The sequence below is a fragment of the Protopterus annectens genome, chromosome 7.part0 (genome assembly GCF_019279795.1).
Source record: "Protopterus annectens isolate FY-2018-M chromosome 7.part0, PAN1.0, whole genome shotgun sequence".
Classification (NCBI taxonomy): Eukaryota; Metazoa; Chordata; order Ceratodontiformes; family Protopteridae; genus Protopterus; species Protopterus annectens.
The window spans coordinates 249704555-249725299 of record NC_056739.1 but is presented as its reverse complement, the minus strand read 5'-3'; the positions used below and the strand labels follow the sequence as shown (position 1 = coordinate 249725299).

The 20745-nt window shown below is 40.9% G+C and overlaps 1 protein-coding gene across 1 annotated transcript in view; it reads right to left on the bottom strand.

The window, feature by feature from the left end:
• LOC122805805 (epidermal growth factor receptor kinase substrate 8-like) overlaps positions 1-20745 on the bottom strand; it is a 293418-nt gene that overhangs the window by 49303 nt on the left and 223370 nt on the right. The window contains exon 10 of the mRNA XM_044076069.1: positions 2479-2582. Within this exon, the coding sequence (XP_043932004.1) occupies positions 2479-2582 (104 nt within the window). The remainder of the gene's footprint in view (positions 1-2478; positions 2583-20745) is intronic.

Sequence of the window (20745 nt, the reverse complement as noted above, 5' to 3'; positions counted from 1 at the left end):
GGGCTTAGGAAAGAACAAAGTAGAGATAGGAAATAACATTAGACGACAAAAATAAAACTGTCTTACAACATACTAGAGAGTCGAGAAAATCACAAAAAGCTAGCAATTAGCTGAGAGAAGGCTTGGCACATCTGACAAGGAATGCGGCAAACAAGATCTGAAGAGACTATGAGAGGGGCATTGTGGCTAGGACTTAGCTGAGAGTTTTTGGCTGGCGTGAGCTTGGTAATGGCCATGTCAGTTCTGAGGATGGACAGAAGTCCTAACAGGAATGAATAATGATTTATAACATTAGATATATACTTAGCTGAGAAGCACACTCAGCACTCAGAACAGGAGGAGTTTTTTTTTGTTAGTAAAGTGCAAGGGGAGGAAGGAGGAGCAGAAGATAATTCAAGGTTAAGAACCTAAGTGGGTTGGCTTTCTCAAATGTTCTCTCTGTATTAGGTAGAATGAACACTAGACTGGGAGGAATGTCAATGCCCCAGATCAAATTTACAGTAGCAGCGGGCAACTGCAAAACCACCAACTATAACAAACACCACAGGAGTAGGATGGGTAGGAGGGATAGAAAGCCAGTTTCAGAAGAGACCAGAAACAAACAAAAAAAAAAAACAATGCCAGCAAATATATAAAATAATTCAATCAGCAAATATATAAAATAATTCATCAGCAAATATATAAAATAATTAAATCAGGCAAAAAAATTAAGACAGTGCAGAACTCTGAAAAGTTAAACTGCCAAGAATTCTACTTATCAGCGATTATATTTCCAGATTGAGAGCACTCTTCAGTCAGAACACAAGGAGTTTCTAAAAGTTTATGCTTCAAAGCTTGTTGATTTAAAATAGCCCCTGTTTGTAAATTCCTGCAATCAGATAACAAAAAAGCTGTTAGACCAGTTTTATAAACTTTAACACCACCACAGAAATAGGGAGGGAACCAGTTTCAGAAGAGATCAGAAACAAAAAAAAAATGCCAGCAAATATATAAAATAATTCAGTCAGGCAAAAAATAAAGTCACTGCAGAACTCTGAAAAGTTAAAGTGCCAAGAATTCTACTTATCAGCAATTATATTTCCCTCAAATTAGCTATGGTATGATCCCACTTATTCTCATTAGCTGTAATATATAATTATCAACCATGGGATCGGCAAGGCCAATCTCTAACCAAATGGGATAGTTTGATTTGAGCACAAAAAGGTAAGTTGGCTAGGCTTAAAATGGCCCACAATCACAGCTAGCATAGCCCTTATGAACCTTTTGGAGGTAATCTAATCGATTAAGTAGCAGTATTTATGGACATGAGCACTTCAATTTCATTCATCGCACAGAGAATGTGATTAAAGAATGTAGTAAACTCAGCAGATGATTCACGAAACCAAGAAATATGGAATTACTGAAAACTTGAAGATATTGCCTTAGGAGGAATGACTGCTAAATATTGGTCAGCTTAACGATGAAATAAGCCACGGGAATTATTTGACAGGCTTTTAATGAAATTCAGTAAGCATTTCAAATGGAATGTCTAGCTTTAAAAATGAAAGAAAATGCAGTGCAGGTTAGACTTTGAGCAGCATTCAGGAGAAACAACAAAACAGTGAACTAATTTTCATTGAGGGTAGCAGTGCTTTGCAGTAAAATACCAGCTGATGTTAAAGTCAACAAAGACCTAAAATTGCTTAAGAGATTGATAAATTGTATGGGAATGAGTGCTACAGGGCATGAAGCCTCAGGTATTGCTTTTAAAAGTCGTAGAGGAAATCCTTAAACCACCCTCCCCAGGAGTAGAGAGCTATCCAGAGATTGCTTACTACCATTTTCTTCTCATCTAGTGAAGTTTTCTGACACCTGAGCCCTCTACTCAAACCCATGCCACCAGGGCTGCAGTTGTGATTTCATCCCTTGGTACAGTAACGATAGCATTGCTTATTGGTATACTCAAGCTGGTGGTAATACTAAAAGGTAATTCGGTTTTAAATAACCTTGTTTTATTTGTGATAGTCAGATGAATATATTTCTCAGTTTTAGGTTCTGAAATTGCAGGGTGTGATCTTTGAGCATACATACAGTGCAAGCTTGGCAGTGTGAGAGTATTAATATGGAGGTGTGTACAAAGGTTTAGCTCTGTATGTTGAAATGTGATCTACAGTTGTACGCATAGCTCTCAACTGTCCAGATTTTTGCCCCATATCTTTTGCCTGTTTCTCATAAAATTTTAGTTTTCTGGCAAGTTATTGACAAATCATTGAAAATTGAGGCCAGAAAATAAGACATTTGAGTTTCAGATTTCATACCATTCAGAAAATTCATGCTAGTACAAAACCTATTATTTTATCAACTTTATTTTTGTGCCTTTGCCCCCCCCCCCCCCCCAATTATTTATGGCTTTGTCCAGATTTCTTGCTCTAAGAAGTTGAGAGGTATGGTTGTGCACATATTGAGCAGTCAGTGAATATAAAATGTGAGTATACATACATTGCAGAGAATCTGTTTTGTTTTAGCCAGTTTGTCACATCAGTAGTTGAGGATCGCTCTGTCAATTCTGGCATAGAAGATTTATTCCGTGAATAAAGTGGATTCTGGAAATTAATAAAAAATATGCATATATAAGTAGTATGTAAAACTCCGTGAATAAATGGACTATGTTTTGAAACAACATATTAAACTTAATGCATATACCATTGGTTCTAGAGATGCATCAGCAGTGTAAACACAGTAAGTGAAATATCTTTATAAAATCATAACTCACAAGACTGGAACAGTACATTAACCAGTGTAACTCCATGTGCAGTTATCAGGATTCTGAAATGAAACTAGGAGATTATCGGGTAGCTTTAAGAGACAGAGCATTGCCAGTAAAACAGGTTGGGGAATGGACATTAAAGATTAGGAGCAGACAGTCTGTTGGAAACATGGAAGTGACACAGGAATTTAGCCTCAGGAACAGTGGTAAGTAGTAGAATTGTAATTCGTTTGGAATAGTGTTTCATGGATCTGAGTAACTAAAACTGAAAGTTATTTTGCAATGAATATTCTCTAACCTTGAGTGCCCTTCCCATTTGTACCACAGTCTGCTGGCCATAGCCTGGTTTGGAACTACACCAGAAAACAACGGCATGCTGACTAGACAAATGTTTGGAGCACAAGGACAGAAAGACAGCTGGGATGGAATATTGCCAGCACACTGGATGTAAATGTAGACTGCAAACTTGTCAATGAATTGACAGCTGTAATGAGGTGTTGCAAGCTCAGATCTTAGGCTGGATCCAAAAAGCTCAGCTCAAATAGGTAGGTAGGTAACTGGGAAAGAGAATATCCCTGGGCAAATTCAAAATGGAGAGTTGCATAGCATAGATTTAGCACCAAACAGTGTAGATAAGATACTTGAAACAGGGTTGTCTTCTAAAAGATGCAAAACTGGGCTTAGGTTAGCATTTATAGTTTGATGGTGTGTGTGTGTGTGTGTGTGTGTGTGTGTGTGTGTGTGTGCAGACGTGTGCATGCATGCATTCCATCAGCATGCACTGAACCTGGGACCTTGCATTTAGGCATTCATTTGAAAGGGAGTCTTCTGAATGTTAGGTTTTAATACTGGATCTGTGGGATATAATTCTTGGTGTAAAGAATTTATCTAGATTCAGATTTCACACTTGACCTGAGAAGCTGAAAATAAGCTGGCAGACTGAAAGATGTACAGGCAGAGCAATGCTTAAGGAAGCAATTAGTCAGTTGGAAGCAATACCTTGATTATTCAGTAGTTAGGCACAGTGTCGGACTTATTGTGTCTCACTGCAAGACTTCATTTTGGTATTTAATAATGATCTTACTGTTTCCTCAAATAAATCTTTACTTAAAATTCTTGTTTGTGTATTTTTTTCTCACTGTCCATTTGTCTTTTGTAGAGTTTTAGTGTAGTTAACTTATTACAACTGTTAACCAACTTATTTGCTTTCAGTAGCACTAAACAAATGTGGTGATGCATGTTATTCAGTCCATATTAGTAAGCTCTGGAAAAAGCTCTCCTACAATCCTACATATGTATCAGGTGTTACAAGATTCAAATTTGAGGTTAAGATAATATCTTCAGGTCAGTTGTGGTATTGCTTTATCTTGTCAACATCAAATAACTACAATCATTTAGCAAAGCTACATTAAACTGGTTGTTTGAAGATATATATGTGGAGAGAAAGACCATTTCATACAAGTGAATTTTCCAGGAGTAAAATATTGTGAGCCTCTGATGTCTGACCCAAACACTGACCACATTTAATATAGCAATAACCCACGCCTGGGTGTGGGTAATGCTGGATTTACCCACGGTTGGCGTGGTTTGGTCCCGAGGGCGAAGCCCGAGGGACCAAACAAAGACAACCGGGTAAATCCAGCATTACCCACCAGAAGTGGTATTGCTATTATAATGCCATTATTTAAGAAAAGAAATAATTACTTTTCTTAAATAATGGCATTGTATAATGCCTCTTTGCTGCCCTTCGCACCTGTCTGGTGTTCCGGCAGTTCTGATGTACTGCATGCCTCGCAGTACATCAGAGCTTTAGCAAAGCAACGGAGAACGCAAGTTATCCGTTGCTTTTAATCTCGCTATGTTAAATGGGTTTAACATGGCGAGACAGCTTTAAAATAAGCAACGGAGATCTCCGTTGCTTATTTTAAAGCTGTCTCGCTATGTTAAACTCATTTAACATAGCGAACAAGTTTAAAAGCAACGGAGATCGCAAGATCTCCGTTGCTTTACACTGTGTCGCTATGTTAAAGGAGTTTAACATAGCGAGACAGTTTTAAAAAGCAACAGAGATCTCCGTTGCTTTTTAAATCTGTCGCTATGTTAAACTCTTTTAACATAGCGAGACAATTTTATACTAACGGAAAAGTCGGGCTGACGGACCTTTTTCCGTTAGTATATTGAGGGATTTACCACGGGCACGCTGGTTGGGCTGGCCAATCAGCGTGCACGTTTTTAGGGTAGGCATTGTATAATAACCAATATCTACACTGATTGCAGTTCATACACATTGTCATCCCCCATCATGTACAATACCCTTATTACCCTTTTTTGATAGATTCTTCAAAGTCCTGTCCCTCTTAAAAATAAATGTTAGGCTTGTCCACACCAGTCTGTTGTTACAGGAAACCATTTTAAAAGTATCAGTTTATTTGCACATAATATTTTTAATGGCAGTAACATCCACAGAACGCACTTCATTGGCATGCCACTATTTCTTCATGTCATATTACTTCTGTCTGTTGCATTAGCCAGTACAGCAGGAGAATATTTGCTTTGAGTCATTTGAAACAATCAAAGATTGCTTGTTAAATAATTCTCCCCCAATAACCCCACTGCACTAATTTCCTTATTTAAAAAGTAGTGTTGTATACAAGCATTATTCTAAAATAATTTGCTAATGCTTACTAGCTGTCTCTTCATCACATTTCTCTTGATTCATGGATATCATCAGAGCTGAAATAGCTGTGCTGTTAAGGGATTTAATCCCAGTCCTGGTGTTAAGCACTGATATTTAACAATAGCTCATTTTATACACTCCACTACTACAATAACATTTGTGAGTTGAGCCACTGAGATGTACCAACCATTCATGTTATACTTAAAGTACTACAGTAAACTTTGTATACATTTCTGCTGCAACAGTGTGTAACAAAAAATAATTATACACAGCCTAATTATATAGCCCTCCTTAGCCATAATCCATCAGGAACTCCTAGTCCTGTAATGATTCCTAAAATGCTTCTCTCTCTCTCACTCCGTATGTATGGATTATTTTCAAGTAATCTGTCACTTCATCTAAACATAAGTGGTCTAGAAAGATCTTTAGCACTTCATTTAATGATAGCGAACACTATATCCAAACACCTATTTACCATTTTGTAATCGCTGCTATTTTTTTTATATATATAAGTAATGTTACAGATTGCTTTATCTTAGTCTGCTGGATTGTGTGAGCTGGTTGTGCATTTCCAGTGTTTCCGCTTTTTTCCACTGCAGTGTCACTTTGAAGTTGGTATGTGTAAGTTAGGGGGTGCAGGGGTGCAGAAGGGATTGACTCCTATAAAAAGAGATTTTTTTAGAGTTATGCCTGGTTTATATAAAGCATGCACTAGAACACTTTTGTTTCAATCACTTGTGTTAAAATATTGTGTATTTAGATCAGATGACATGCACGTGATCAGCAACCTCCTTTTCCTGTATTTTCTCCATTGGTTCAAGATGTACTGTCAACTGTTACCATCTCTCTCTTCTTTCAGTGCCACTCTCCTACCTTCAACAGTCATGCTTGACAGTTGCAGATCTTTTCTTACACAATCCATCTCTTTGCTGTCCATCCTCATTTCTTTTTGCCTTTTTGTCCCAAACGTTCTTCACCAAATTTTCTTCTGCTTTCTTGCACATGTACCCAAACCACCATAACCTGTTCTTTTTGACATTCTGTGTAGCTGGAGCACATTTTTCTTCTGCTGTGATGACGTCATGTCTTTGTCAATCCAACAATGTGCAGCCTACCACTTGTCTCAGGCACTTCATCTCCATCACCTCTAGTTTCCTCAGCTTGTCTACCTTTGCTGCCCCAGTTTCTGTACCATACAGAAATACTGGTTGCACCACTGTTTTGTACACTTTACTTTGCAGTTTCTTTGCCATTCTTCTGTCACACACTGTCCCAGACACTCTGTGCCTTTTGGCAGCAGCCCCTCTGATTTTGTTTAACAGCTTCAAGAGTAGTTGAAGATAAGGGAAGTCTGGATGAGGAGGTCAACGTTTTCCAGTATTTTCCCTTCCATTTCTATTTTCAGCTTCTGATTTCCCCATTTGCTGCCATGACAACTGTCTTGTTTGTACTCTGTTTCATCCCATGTGCTTTCAGTTTTATATTCCATCCCCCTGTTATTTGTTGAAGTTCCTGCTCAGAGTCAGGCTGCCTGTACTGCCATATCACCTTCATACAGTAGCTTTGTTGATCTGTCCACTACTACCTGTTTGCTAATGTAGTCTGCCATGATGAACAGCAGTGCACTCAGAGCTGAACTCTAATACCCCACTCCGACAGGGAACCTCTCTGTCAGAATGAACACTATTCATATATATGTCATTGAGTCCTTGTACATAGCATGCACAAATTATACCAGTGTTTCTGTGACTTTGAGCTATTACATGATTGCACAGATCAGCTTTTGGTATACTGTCATAGAAGCATCACTACAGTGGGGTGAAATGGCAGCTGACCCGGATGCAGGGTGTTTGGTGGAACCATTGGGAGAGCAGTATTAGCATTCATTTCTGTACCAGCATTTCTGAGCTGAAGTGCTTCGCTACTTCATGAGAGTTATAACTTGTAGCAAGCAGTTTGCTACAATTGTTAAAAGTGGAAATTATTTTTTTTAAATCCTCCAGTAGGACTTTTTTCCCTTTGTTTTTTTTTAAAGGTCACAGATCATGAAGGACAGATATGGGTCTGGTCTGCTTCTTTGTCGAGGAGTACCAGATCAAGCAACTTTAATTTTGGTCGTCAACCTAGAGTTGAGATATGCAACATCAGGCAAGGACCCCATGTGCTAGATGTGCCATCTACAGCTCTGCCTTGTCATATACCTTCTCCAAGTCTAGGAATGTCTAGTTGGAATCCTTCCTCATTCCTAGTTTCTTCTCCACTATCTATAGCACTGCAAACATCGGATTTGTTGTGCTTTATCCTGATATGAATCTGAACTTATGATCTCCTGTCTTATTTTCTACTACTCTGTGTATTTATCAGTCACCCTCACAAACACTTTCATGCGGTGGGACAGGAGTATTATACCTCTGTTCTGCCCATAGCTGTGAATTTTCCCTTTGTTCTTTGACAGTAGTAGTCAACATCTTGATCGTGTCAGCTATGATCTCATCTGAGCCTGCTGCTTTCCCTAACTCCTTTTACTTAGTGCTACTCTGTCTTCTTCTTCAAGGGTGGATGTTTCATTCTCTTTCATCACAGGCTGTGTATGGGGCAGTAAAGTTGGTTTTGTACATTCAGAAGTTGCTGAAGGTACTCCTTCCATCTGCCTTTGATGTCCTGTGCACTGGTGAGCAGGATGATGTTCATCGTGTTACCCTGCTGCAGTCATCACACTTGGGTTATCCTGTCGTCAGGCGGTCCCGCAGTCGACCGGATTTCCAAAGTCTTGGTCCGACGTCGGTTGCTATCGCCTCATCCCTGATGTCAGTGCGCCAGGGGTACATATATTGCAACCGACGCCATTTTCTCCAGTCTTTCTTGCCGCGCGGTGCCTGAAGCAGAAGCAGTTTGCAAGTGCCGATCGGCCGACTCCTGAGATTTTCGAATTCGAATTTCAGACCGAAGTCTTCTATAAAGCTAAGTACCCCGTTGGGGAAACTTTTCTTGCCTCAGACCGATGTCAGAAAAAGTTAACAATTGTATTTCTTGTGGGAAGCAAATACCTCATAAGGATTTTCATTCTTATTGCATACCTTGCCTAGGCCCTGATCACGACGTCACTTCTTGTCGTTTTTGTGCTAGATTTAATAAACGTACTATTAAAAGACGATTTGATTTCGCACAACACTTTTTTGGTAGAAAATTTAACTATAACATGCCGTCGGAGCTACCGACTATGGGCGTTCACAAAAAGCGCAGGGACAAGGACCGACAACCCAGGCCTAAGCCCGTTTCCGAGGCCTCGGTTGATGCGGTCTCCGGTTATCAGTGAGGCTCCGACGCAGCCTCTGACTACTGCAGTTCTGGAACCCGAGACCGCTACAGATATTTTGACGGAATGTACTGGGCCGACGCAGCCTTTTACTTCAGGCCCGTCCGATGATTTACCTTCCAAGGACGTTGGTACTTCTGAAACGCCATCGGTTTCTGAAGGCATTTTCAGACCGACGACTCTTACAGTCAAAACATTTTCCAAGTCGAAGACTCTTTCTAAATCGAAAAAGGCTTCACTTCAGTCTTCTGTTCAAGGCCCTATGCCTAAGAAACAACAAGAAAAAATGCTGAAGATTTGATTTCTCTTATCAGGGGTTCACAGCCTCCTCCTGACAAAAGGCCTAGACAAGAGGAAGATTCTGCTTCCTCTGAACAACTGTCTATTTCTTCAGATTCCTCTGAGGACCAAGACTATTCCTTCTCTCCTTATGAAGATTCTGATGCTGAGGACTCTATTCCCTCAGCTTCCCCTCCAGAAGATTACTCTTTTGGGGAAACTTTACACACTATGAGGGAACATTTTCACTGGGAAGGTCAGGATTACTCTGATTCCAAGAAAAGGCTCAGAGAGTTTCTTTTACTCCCCCAACACAGACCTCTAGCCATCCCTCCTGTTTTGGACATTGTGGATGATGTCTATTTAGAATCCAGTTTCATCCCTGACTCTCTATCCTCCTGCCCCGGCCAAGCCTGACAGATACTACAGAGTACCTGATTCCCACAAATTCCTTTACAAAAGCCCAGTAGCTGACCCAGAGACTATCTCCCAGGGTCCCAAGGGGGCTAAGGCTTCCATGGCTAAAAATCCAGTACCTTCTGAAAGGGATTCAAGAGCACTAGACAGATGGGGGAAAAAGGTTTACACCTCAGCCACTTTGGCTATGAGAGCACTAAACTGTCAATTTCATATGCTTAAGTATCAGCAATTTCTGATCTCTCAATTAAAACAAAAGATAACCACCCTACTTCAACAATCTGAATTGAAAGAAGTACAGGATTTGTTGCACGCCACCGAGCAGGTGGGCAAACATACCTTACAATGTGGGTTTGATTCTTTAGAGGCCTCCTGCAGAGCAGCTGTCACTGGATCAGTTATACGTAGGCATGCCTGGTTAAAGGAACAAAGTCTGCCTGATCATGTTAAAGCAAAACTACTAGATGCTCCCTTACAGCAGGATGTTCTTTTTGGTGTTAAAGCAGAAGAAGTTTTAAAGAAAATGGAAGATAAGGCGAAATCAATGCAGACAGTCAAAGATTTCCTACAAGTACAACCCCCTCACTTCAGCAGAAACTGGCCAACAAAAAATTGGTCCTTTCCAGCCACTGACAGGCCTCAGAGGTGTAAATACAGGCACCCAAGGGGCAGAGGACAATCACAAGCTCAGTATAAACCTCGCCAATGGGGCACTCCAACCCAGAAGGGAGGAGAAGACAGGTCTCAACTCACCAGAAGGCAAACTCAATGACTTGCACCTTAGCTGGCCAAACAAAGCTCTTTTGTCAGCCCCCTTGGGGGGAAAACTAGCACTATTTGCAGACAACTGGCACATGGTCACAAAGGACAAATGGGTCCTGGACATAATTTTACGAGGATACAGATTCCACTTTCACACCTTGCCAATAAAAAGAGGAATGCCAAACCTGCCACAAAATCAAAGGGCAGAGGCTCAAAAACAAATTACAGCTCTCATGGCCATGAGAGCCATTCAAAGGGTACCAACTCAAGAGCAAGGCCAAGGATTTTACTCAAAACTCTTCCTAGTACCCAGAAAAGAAAATGCTTGGAGACCAATTCTGGACCTTTCAATTCTAAACACTTGCTTACAAGTTCCCAAATTCAAGATGCTAACACTACAGCAGCTACTTCCCATGTTGGGCAAGGAAGCATGGCTGGTAACGTTGGACCTCAAGGAGGCATACCTGCATGTCCCTATCAGACAAAGTTGCAGAAGATACCTCCGTTTCATTGCAGGTTCAACCCATTATCAATTCTCTGCACTGCCCTTTGGCTTATCTACTGCGCCCAGAGTATTCACAAAATGCCTGGCACCAGTAATTGCATACTGCAGACAAAGAGGAATTCAAATATATCCATATCTGGACGACTGCCTTATCCAAGCAGAAAGAAAAGACATTCTCTTACAACATCTGGCTTTTGTGAAGCATCTACTAAATTGTCTGGGGTACACAGTAAACGAAAAGAAGTCAAAACAAGTACCCTCACAAAAAATGACATTCCTGAGTGCCCAGAAGACTTATCTTACACCAGACAAGCAATTACAACTGACTCAATATTTCAAGACAATGGCATCAAAGACCCAATTAACTGCAAGAAAAATTCTGCAGGCTTTGGGCTTCATGGCATATTGCATTCTGATAATACCATTTGCAAAACTGCATATGAGGAAATTACAGTGGTACCTAAAAAGCGTATGGTCTCAACACAGCCACAGCTTGGACACAGTGATATCTCTCATTCGCTGCCTTCAACAGGAATTTCTATGGTGGGCACAGGCATGTCACCTCAACAAGGGTCAGCCTTTCACCTTGCCCCCACCCAGGCAAACTATGACAACAGATGCTTCAGACTATGCCTGGGGGGCACACATGGCAGGGCAATGCATTCAAGGCCTATGGACTGCAGAACAAAGAAAACTGCACATAAACCAAAAAGAGATGTTAGCTGTACAGAAAGCTCTGACAGCCTTCAAGGATCTACTACAGCCAGGACAACTTGCAATAAAGATGGACAACACCACGGTAATGTGGCACATAAACAAACAAGGGGGCACACATTCCTACCCTCTTTGCAGGTAAGCAATAATCTTATGGAACACAGCTCTGGCCTACCAAGTCTAGTTACAAGCTCAATTCCTGCCAGGACAGAAAAATACATTGGCAGACGACCTAAACAGAAACATCAAAGATCCCCACGAGTGGAAGCTAGACCCACAAATATTTACAATGATAACTCAAAGATGGGGTCTACCAAATATAGACCTGTTTGCCAGTCCTCAAAACCACCAGCTGACAAAATTTTGTACAAGGACATTCCACCATCAAGCTTGGAAAGTGGACGCTCTCTCCTTCAGCTGGAAAAACCTGACAGCATATGCCTTTCCGCCATTACCTCTTCTCACAAAGGTTCTTTTGAAGGTCAAAAAGGAGAAACCTCGACTGATTGTCATAGCCCCAGACTGGCCACACCAGCACTGGTACCCGCTATTGAAGAATATGGCTCACAGCCCACCATGGATATTGCCTCAAATACCTCATTTGCTCACGCAGCAAGACAAGCAGATTCTACACAGCCAGATCAAAACCTTAAACCTGGCTGCATGGCAAATCAATTAAGCATCCCACCAGCCCCTCTTTCACAAGCAGTACTGGATGTTATTCTAGAGGCCAGGAGGCCAAGCACCAGGAAGGCTTACTCGGACAAATGGAAAAGGTTTTGTGCTTGGAAACAAGCTAAAGGCCAAGACACAACTCAGCCTCATATGCCTCACATTCTGCAGTATTTAGCTGAGATGTTGCATAAAGGACTTTCCTTCTCCTCAATTAAAATCCATGCTTCAGCTATTTCAGCTCACTACGACACAAATCCACCTTTATTTTCAAATCCTCTTCTAAGGCAGTTCCTCAGAGGGGCAAAAAACATTAGACCACCTAGAAGAGCCCCTACACCAACATGGGACCTCAACTTTGTTCTGGAAAAACTAACGCTACCTCCCTTTGAACCAGCTTTTTCTGCAGACCTTCAGTTCCTATCTTGGAAGACTGCCCTGCTCCTGGCAATAACTTCTGCTAGGACAGTCTCAGAATTACAGGCACTTATGGCAGTGGAACCTTTCCCCATTTTCATCAAGACAGAGTTTCTCTACGAACTAATCCTTCCTTCATGCCTAAGGTGGTTTCCAGTGTAGCTTTAAATCAAACCATCCACCTACCAACTTTCTTCCCCAAGCCACAGAACAAAAGTGAGAGACTCCTGCATTCCTTGGACATTCACAGACAGCTTCGTTACTACTTGGATAAAACTAAGGCTTTCAGAAAAACTGACCAGCTCTTTGTTTCCTATGCTACAGCTTCTCAAGGGAGGGCCATATCCAAGCAAACCATTTCTAAATGGATAGGCCATTGCATACGATTCTGCTACACCCATCATGGGAAACCAGTTCCTCCTACCATTAGATCCCACTCTACCAGGGCAACAGCTACCTCTGCAGCCTTTCTCAGGGGGGTTCCTATCAAGGAAATTTTAGAAGCTGCAACTTGGAGTTCTGTACACACCTTCACCAAACACTATCACTTACCTCTTTATTCTAAGTCCAGGGCAGGCTTCGCCACTGCAGTTCTGCAGGGCCACATTGCCTCCATTAACCCTCTATGATGCCTCCACCCGACCTTAGCTTTGGGACTCAACCCAAGTGTGATGACTGCAGCAGGATAACACGATGAACATAGTACAGTTTTGTACCTACCATAAATGTAGATGTTCGAGTGTTCACCCTGCTGCAGTCCAGGTTACCCTCCCTCCAACCCCTCTGATCTACTGGCTAAATCTTTGCTATGCCTTTCTGATGTATTTGCTTATAGCTGAAGGGATTCTGTGTTTGTACAGTGTTCACACCTTTTGGTACTAATTTGGATCACCTTTTTGGGGGCACCTGACATCTGAGGCAAGAAAAACTGAAGAAAATGGCTTTGGTTGCAATATCTGTACCCCTGGCACACTGACGTCAGGGATGAGGCGACAGCAACTGACGTCGGACCAAGACTTTGGAAATCCGGTCGACTGCGGGACCGCCTGATGACAGGATAACCCAAGTTTGATGACTGCAGCAGGGTGAACACTCGGACATCTACATTTATGGTAGGTACAAAACTGTACTTTGCTGGTATCCCTTATGAATGGTGTCTAGGGTTGCCACCCCTCTGTTTTTTTCTGGACTATCCGGAAATCAAACTGATTCACCGGTAGTCTGGAAAACACTGTACAAACTCCGGTATTCTGTTTCAAAAAAGGAAACAGACTATCAGAGTTTGTAAATTGGCTGATTTACTATGCTTTTTTACAGAAAAGCATAGTAAATCAGCTGAAAACAGGCATCAGGAACAGAAAAAGAGGGCGTTCCCCACAATGTGATGTCATCACGATGTCACAAAATGGGCGGACTATGGGTGGGAGATGGGGTGGGTGGGGTTACTTGTGATGCGAGGGGTGTGGCTTTACTCCGGTTTTAGCCACAACGAAAGGTGGCAACCCTAATGGTGTCTGATGACTATTTTTATTTTTCTGTCTTTACTTTTACAGTCTGATAGATTCATTCTCATCCCTATATACTCATATTTTACATGCTAAACAATGATGTAAGTCTCCTGTATTTATACATTTAGTTGGGTAGGTGTACTGATTCAAAGACATTTTTCAGGCATATCCCAGTTATTCTTGAGATAAAGTTAATTTTGAAAATAACTATACTAAATATAATCCCTAACTTTCAGGAAAGCTGCAGCACAAAAGTAACAAAACTGTCAGCTGCAGAAGATGCAAGAAGTTGGCAGAGTTTTTAAGAGTTTTCGAATGTAAAGAAAATCTGAATTTATAAATGCCATACCTTCTGACAGCTACAATGAGGCTGATGACAGTAATTGTAGCCATTTGTAAAATAATACCACAAGAAGTAATAATTCTAGCAGAACCAGAATCCATCTTGTTTGCTATGCAGAGGTGTTTATGTTACAGTAATTGTTCACTCAAAACTACTGCTGTATAATAGTAGAGGTGTTGCAACCATTAGACTCGCACAATGGTAATTCAGTTCCACAACTGCTGTTTCATAGGCCCGGACTATTTGAAATGGAAGCAAAAAACATGCAGTCCCCCTGTGATACAAAAGGTAGAATTTTCCTAGTGCTGTGACCTATGTCTCTCACATTGCTGTATCTACCATCTCACGCTTCTCTTTAAAGTAGGCCATAAACCTAGCAGGAATAAAACATATGGATACAGACTCTCCCATTGCTTGACTACTACCAGAATACTTGGGGAAAAAAAATCAGAGGAGCTAGTGCTAACTCTGAAGACATAGAAGGTCAAAGCCCCAGTCAAGTGAGGTATAATCAGGGATAGGTAAATAACAAACAGATATCTATGTTCATGGGATGCTTAGTGATACTGTTATTATGTACTCTCCCTTGCTAGCTGCAAGATGCAATATAGCAGCATTGAATCTCTACACCCTGCTGTTGAGACTAATTAATGAATAATTCATATTTTTGACTGATTTGTTTGTCTAGTTTATAACCCATTTTCATTGGATGTATTGTGAGTAAAACTTCAGTTACAAAGAAGGTACAGAAAATGTGTAGCTTATATATGATAATTTACAATTAAATTATGAAGTTCATATACTTAAGGGGTTTCAATGGAAATATATCAACAAACATGCTACCACATGGCAAAAAGTCAAGCAATTATTGTAAATAGCTGTTTACTTGTACCTTCCCTACCCCTCTGTTTGTTGTGCCTGCACAGCAATTTGCATGGGTTTCTTTCTTGAGTTACCCCTCCACCCCCACCTGGGATTAACTGCATAAAGCAATATCTACCTTCTCTACTGAAGCTGGCTATCTTAACTAAGTAAAACCTCTGGGAAGCAAGAACGTGACTCTCTCCAGCATTTCTATTGTAATAGTTTGCACGGGTTTCTTTCCTGCACGACCTCCCACCCCCACCTGGGATTAAATGAATAAAGCAATATCGGTAATCTCCCAGTGAAGTACCTCGCAGGATGCGCAGTAGCAAAGCCCGCCCCGGACACGCCTCCTAGACTCACAATGTCATGTAATTGTCGAAAAACACAGTAGCAAAGCCCGCCTCCTAGTAACCCTGACAGCTGTCTGCTGTCACATTTATTTCGAACGCTGCACATTTCTTGAAAAAAACATTCCTAAAATGTAATAGCTGCAGTTAGTATGTGCAACGGCTGTATCAAAATAACAATTTTGATAGTGCATTAGACAATGTTATACGCTGTCAGTAGTTAATCATAGCTGTCATATTCTGCAGCATTTGCAGTTATGGAAAAAAGTGCAAAGTAAGCTGATTATCATTCTGTCCAGTCTATTGGAAGCTGCATCTCTGATCCCACCGCGGTATTTAATAAACTTTTTTCATCGAGTCTTTATTGAACCAAAACATAGGTTAACAAAATAGTCGAGATAGCCTTAACATTTTATTAAAGGTTAATAGTATAACATTTCGACTCTTTAGCAAATTAGCAAAGAATAATAATGTTAATAATGTGTTAAACATATAACTAAATGTGCTAGGTGTATAGTTAATGTAGAACTGTGAATGTGCTATTATTTGTGGTATACTAGGGCGTTGGAACTACCTTGGGACTAACTTGTTTTAAATTTCTTGAGTTACCGACGATGCATCCCACGTGTTTTTGTAACATATGTTAACCAGATGTACGACGACCTGCCAGTCACTGTGGACACGCCCAAAGCTGCGCAGTACCGCCCGCGAGGTATTTCACTGGGAGATTACCGCAATATCTACCTTCTCCACTGAAGCTGGCTATCTTAACCAAGTAAAACCTCTGGGAAGCAAGAACCTGACTCCCTCCAGCATTTCTATTGTAATAGTTTGCATGGGTTTCTTTCCTGCGTGACCCCCCACCCCCACCTGTGATTAACTGCATAAAGCGATATCTACCTTCTCCACTGAAGCTGGCTATCTTAACTAAGTAAAACCTCTGGGAAGCAAGAACCTGACTCCCTGCAGCTTTTCTTTTGTAATAGGTGAATTACAATTTGTTTTTTGTAAACTGTTGAGGCTTAAAGATGATGCACAACAAAAGTGAAGGGATCCAGCCAATTGCCTCTAGATTGGGCTATAATACCTTGAATCAGCCTTACACTCACACAGTGTTCCAGTCCCAAGCATTTACTTTTTAATTTGGTAAAGTTTTGCTTTTACTTTCATTATAGTTTCTATAATCACAACTCTCTCCATAACTGCCAAAAAACCCTGTTTGTGTGCTTGCAGTGATAATTATTTAAAGTATTCTGCAGCTACTCAGATCAGTCTTTTGTTAGATACTGGTATTTTTAAGCTTATTCCTCACTTTACACTGTTTTTCAGCCCTTCTCCCTGTGGGGGAGGGATCCATAAGTTCCTAGTTAATGCTGTTCTGGCTGTTCTCTACTCCATTCCCCCTATCTGCTACTCCCACCCCCTGATTATCTTCATTACTCAGCCCCCACCTAGGGTGCCATCTTTAATCAAACTCTCTACTACCAAACTCACATTAATTTCATCCTGTAGCTGTTGTACCTTCCCTACCCCTCTGTTCATTGTGCCTGCACAGCAAGTAAAATGAACAGTATCACATGTATACTACAGCTAATTTACATTACTGTCCTCTTATTACTGTTAGCTGCTGATGTATTTGGTTATTACTGTTAACTACTGAGGTATTTGATGGTGCTAAGCTGTAACTGCTGTTCAGAACTCCTGTATGTTTTGAGAGCTAGCTAATGTTCTAACTTCAAAACTGCTTCCTAGAAGACTTACAGGCTGGACTTTACAGTTGCTTTTATAGAAGGCTAAGTGAACAGCTAAGTGAACGCAGTTCATGTTACTGTTAGTTCATACTGAATAACATAGCTCTAGAATTATTGTCCTAAAACCGACATACTTTGCTTTGTGCATTATATCCTGTGTGTATTCACTGCTGAATTATACAGCTGTTATCACTGGACTTAGAGGCTGCATGTTACTGCTGTTAGTCTGTGGTTTTACAGAGCTGATACTGTATGCAATATAATCGATTTTAATTATAATGTATGCAATATAATTAATTTTACTCTCAATCTCTATTCCTTGCATGCTCCCCACTTCACATTCTTGTAACCTTTGCACTAATTCTGCCTTATTTACCTTTATTTTTCAGTTTGCATGGGTTTCTTTCCTGCTTGACCCCCCACCCCCACCTGAGATAAACTGCATAAAGCAATATCTACCTTTTCCATTGAAGCTGGTTATCTTAACTATGTAAAACCTCTGGGAAGCAAGAACCTGACTCCCTCCAGCTTTTCTTTTGTAATAGGTGAATTACAGTTTAGTTTTTGTAAACTGTTGAGGGTTAAAGATGTATGCACAACAGTGAAGGGATCCAGTCAATTAAGTTTTGCTTTTACTTTCATTATAGTTTCTATACTAATCACATCTCTTTCCATAACTGCCAAACAACCCTGTTTGTGTGCTTGCAGTGATAATTATTTAAAGTATTCCACAGCTACTCAGATCAGTCTTTTGTTGGATACTGATATTTTTAAGCTTATTCCTCACCTTACACTGATAGTTTTTCAGCCCTTCTCCCTGTGGGGGAGGGATCCATAAGTTCCTAGTTAATGCTGTTCTGGCTGCTCTCTACTCCATTCTCCCTATCTGCTACTCCCACCCCCTGATTATCTTCATTACTCAGCCCCCACCTAGGGTGCCATCTTTAATCAAACTCTCTACTACCTAACTCACATTAATTTCATCCTGTAGCTGTTGTACCTTCCCTACCCCTCTGTTCATTGTGCCTGCATATCAAGTAAGATGAGCAGTATCCCCAGTTTGTCCCCATTATAAATTGGCTAACTCACAACACTAGCTACTCACATTCATTTCATCCTGTAGCTATTGTACCTTCCCTACCCCTCTGTTCATTGTGCCTGCACAGCAAGAAAGATGAGCAGTATCCCCAGTTTGTCCTCATTACAAATTGGCTAACTCACAACACTAGCTAAAGTGTAGTTTACCCTTGTTAATTGCAATAGCCCCTTCCCTACCCCTCTGTTTGTTGTGCCTGCACAGCAAGTAAGATGAGCAGTATCCCCAGTTTGTCCCCTTACAAATTGGCTAACTCACAACACTAGCTACTCACATTCATTTCATCCTGTAGCTGTTGTACCTTCCTTACCCCTCTGTTCATTGTGCCTGCACAGCAAGTAAGATGAGCAGTATCCTCAGTTTGTCCCCATTAAAAATTGGCTAACTCATAACACTAGCTAAAGTGTAGTTTACCTTTGTTAACTGCAATAGCCCCGCTCCGTCCACCCTCGTTTCACTTGGGCTCACTTCGCTCCCCTCCTTTCCCCTATTCCCACCCACTTCCACTACCTCTACATTTATAGTAAAATAGCCACTCCCCCACTTATTACATCCAATCAGCTTTCATCTAGGTTATTTTACCACTCCCCTTTTCCTCTATCTACATTCTACTAGCACCTATCAGCTTTTATCTGGCATTCTCCCATCCCCTACCAGTATAGTTACCTCCACCCTTTCTTCTGGTGTTGTATCACCAGGAAATAAAATTCCTTAATGCAATAGCTGTATCCCTAACAATGATTTATTCCCCTCTACTACCCCTCCTGCTGGTCCCATACCTCCTTACCTTGTATGAAAACCAGTTTCTCATGGGAATTCAAGTCCCAAAGGGCCATACTATCACCCCAGCTGTAAATCTTCCCACCTTCAACCATACATATCGTACTGGGTCCTGCTCAACGTCTTGTTCACTCTATCAACACACTTACCCCTGGCACATTAGCTCTAGTTCCAGACACTACTACAACATTTTAAATAAATTCCTGAAGCTTTTCACTAAGTACAGACCTAGCCTAATACTTGGTGGTGACATTCACCCCAACCCTGGCCCATCCACTTCTAATATATGCACCCCCTCTACTAGTAACCTAAGCTACAATCCTACAATCAATAGACCAACTAACTCTCTCCTAGTCTGTCATCTCAATATTATCCTGGCTGTCCACTCCTCTGAGATTCTCTGTCTATCTGAAACCTGGTTAAAACCTAACACTACAGACAAGGAAGTGTTACCACCTGGGTATAACATACACAGGCTGGATCGTGTTTTCAGAAAGGGGTGGGGTAGCTATACTCAACAAATCTGAGTTAAATGTGACCATAGATGTAACACAACCACCGCAGATTAATAACTTTGAAATTCTTGCAACTAGATTGCAATTAAACAAAAGTAAATGCATTAATATCATCTGCATGTATACTCCCCCAGGAAATAATATAACTACACTTGAAGACACCCTGCACTAGCTATCATGTCATTACCCCCAAGAAACCCTAGTACTCGGGGATTTTAACATAGACTGGAGCACATGTTCCCCAGAATCCCCATCAACCCATATTAACCTGCATGGTTTTAATCAAATCATCTCCACCCCTACCAAGGCTAGGTAAACCCAACCAAAAAGAAAGCATACTCGATTGGGTACTCATAAATAGTCACCCCCAACTGTACACTGCTGGTACCCTCTCTGACGACCTAAGCGATCACCTTCTCACTTATGTAGTTAAGTACAAAGCCATTAATCCCCAATGATCCTTACTCAGAAAAGTTAGAAACAAAACGATTTTGATCCTGCCAAATTGCAAAAAGAACTTAACTCATGTAACTGGTCTATTCTAAAACACCTCCCCTTAGAGGAGGCAGTTGCATACTTTAATAACACATTTCTTGAGATCCTAGATTTGTATGCACCTGCTCGTTAAAAGAGACCAAAAGCAAAAACTGCACCATAGCTTTCTAACGAGTCTAGACTCAAAATTACCCATAGAAACAAATTATGGGCTTTATGGCGTTCTACTAAAGACCCCCAAGATCAAATTAAATATAGGCAATCTAGGAACAAAACCAAAAAATCCATTTTACAAGACAAAAAACAATACTACTGCAACTTACAGACAGTAAATCAAACCAACCCTCAGAAGTTTTGGGCAGAATTGAATAATCTACTTCATCCTGGACAAACTTTTACCCCCGTCCCAGCTGCTACTATTGACAAACTCCCCCCAAGGATGTTTCAGATAGTTTTAATCAATTCTTTACTAAGACAATTCAAGCCTTAGCAAGACAACTACCTCCTAGCTCCCCTGGTCCTGAAAGTACCACCCCTA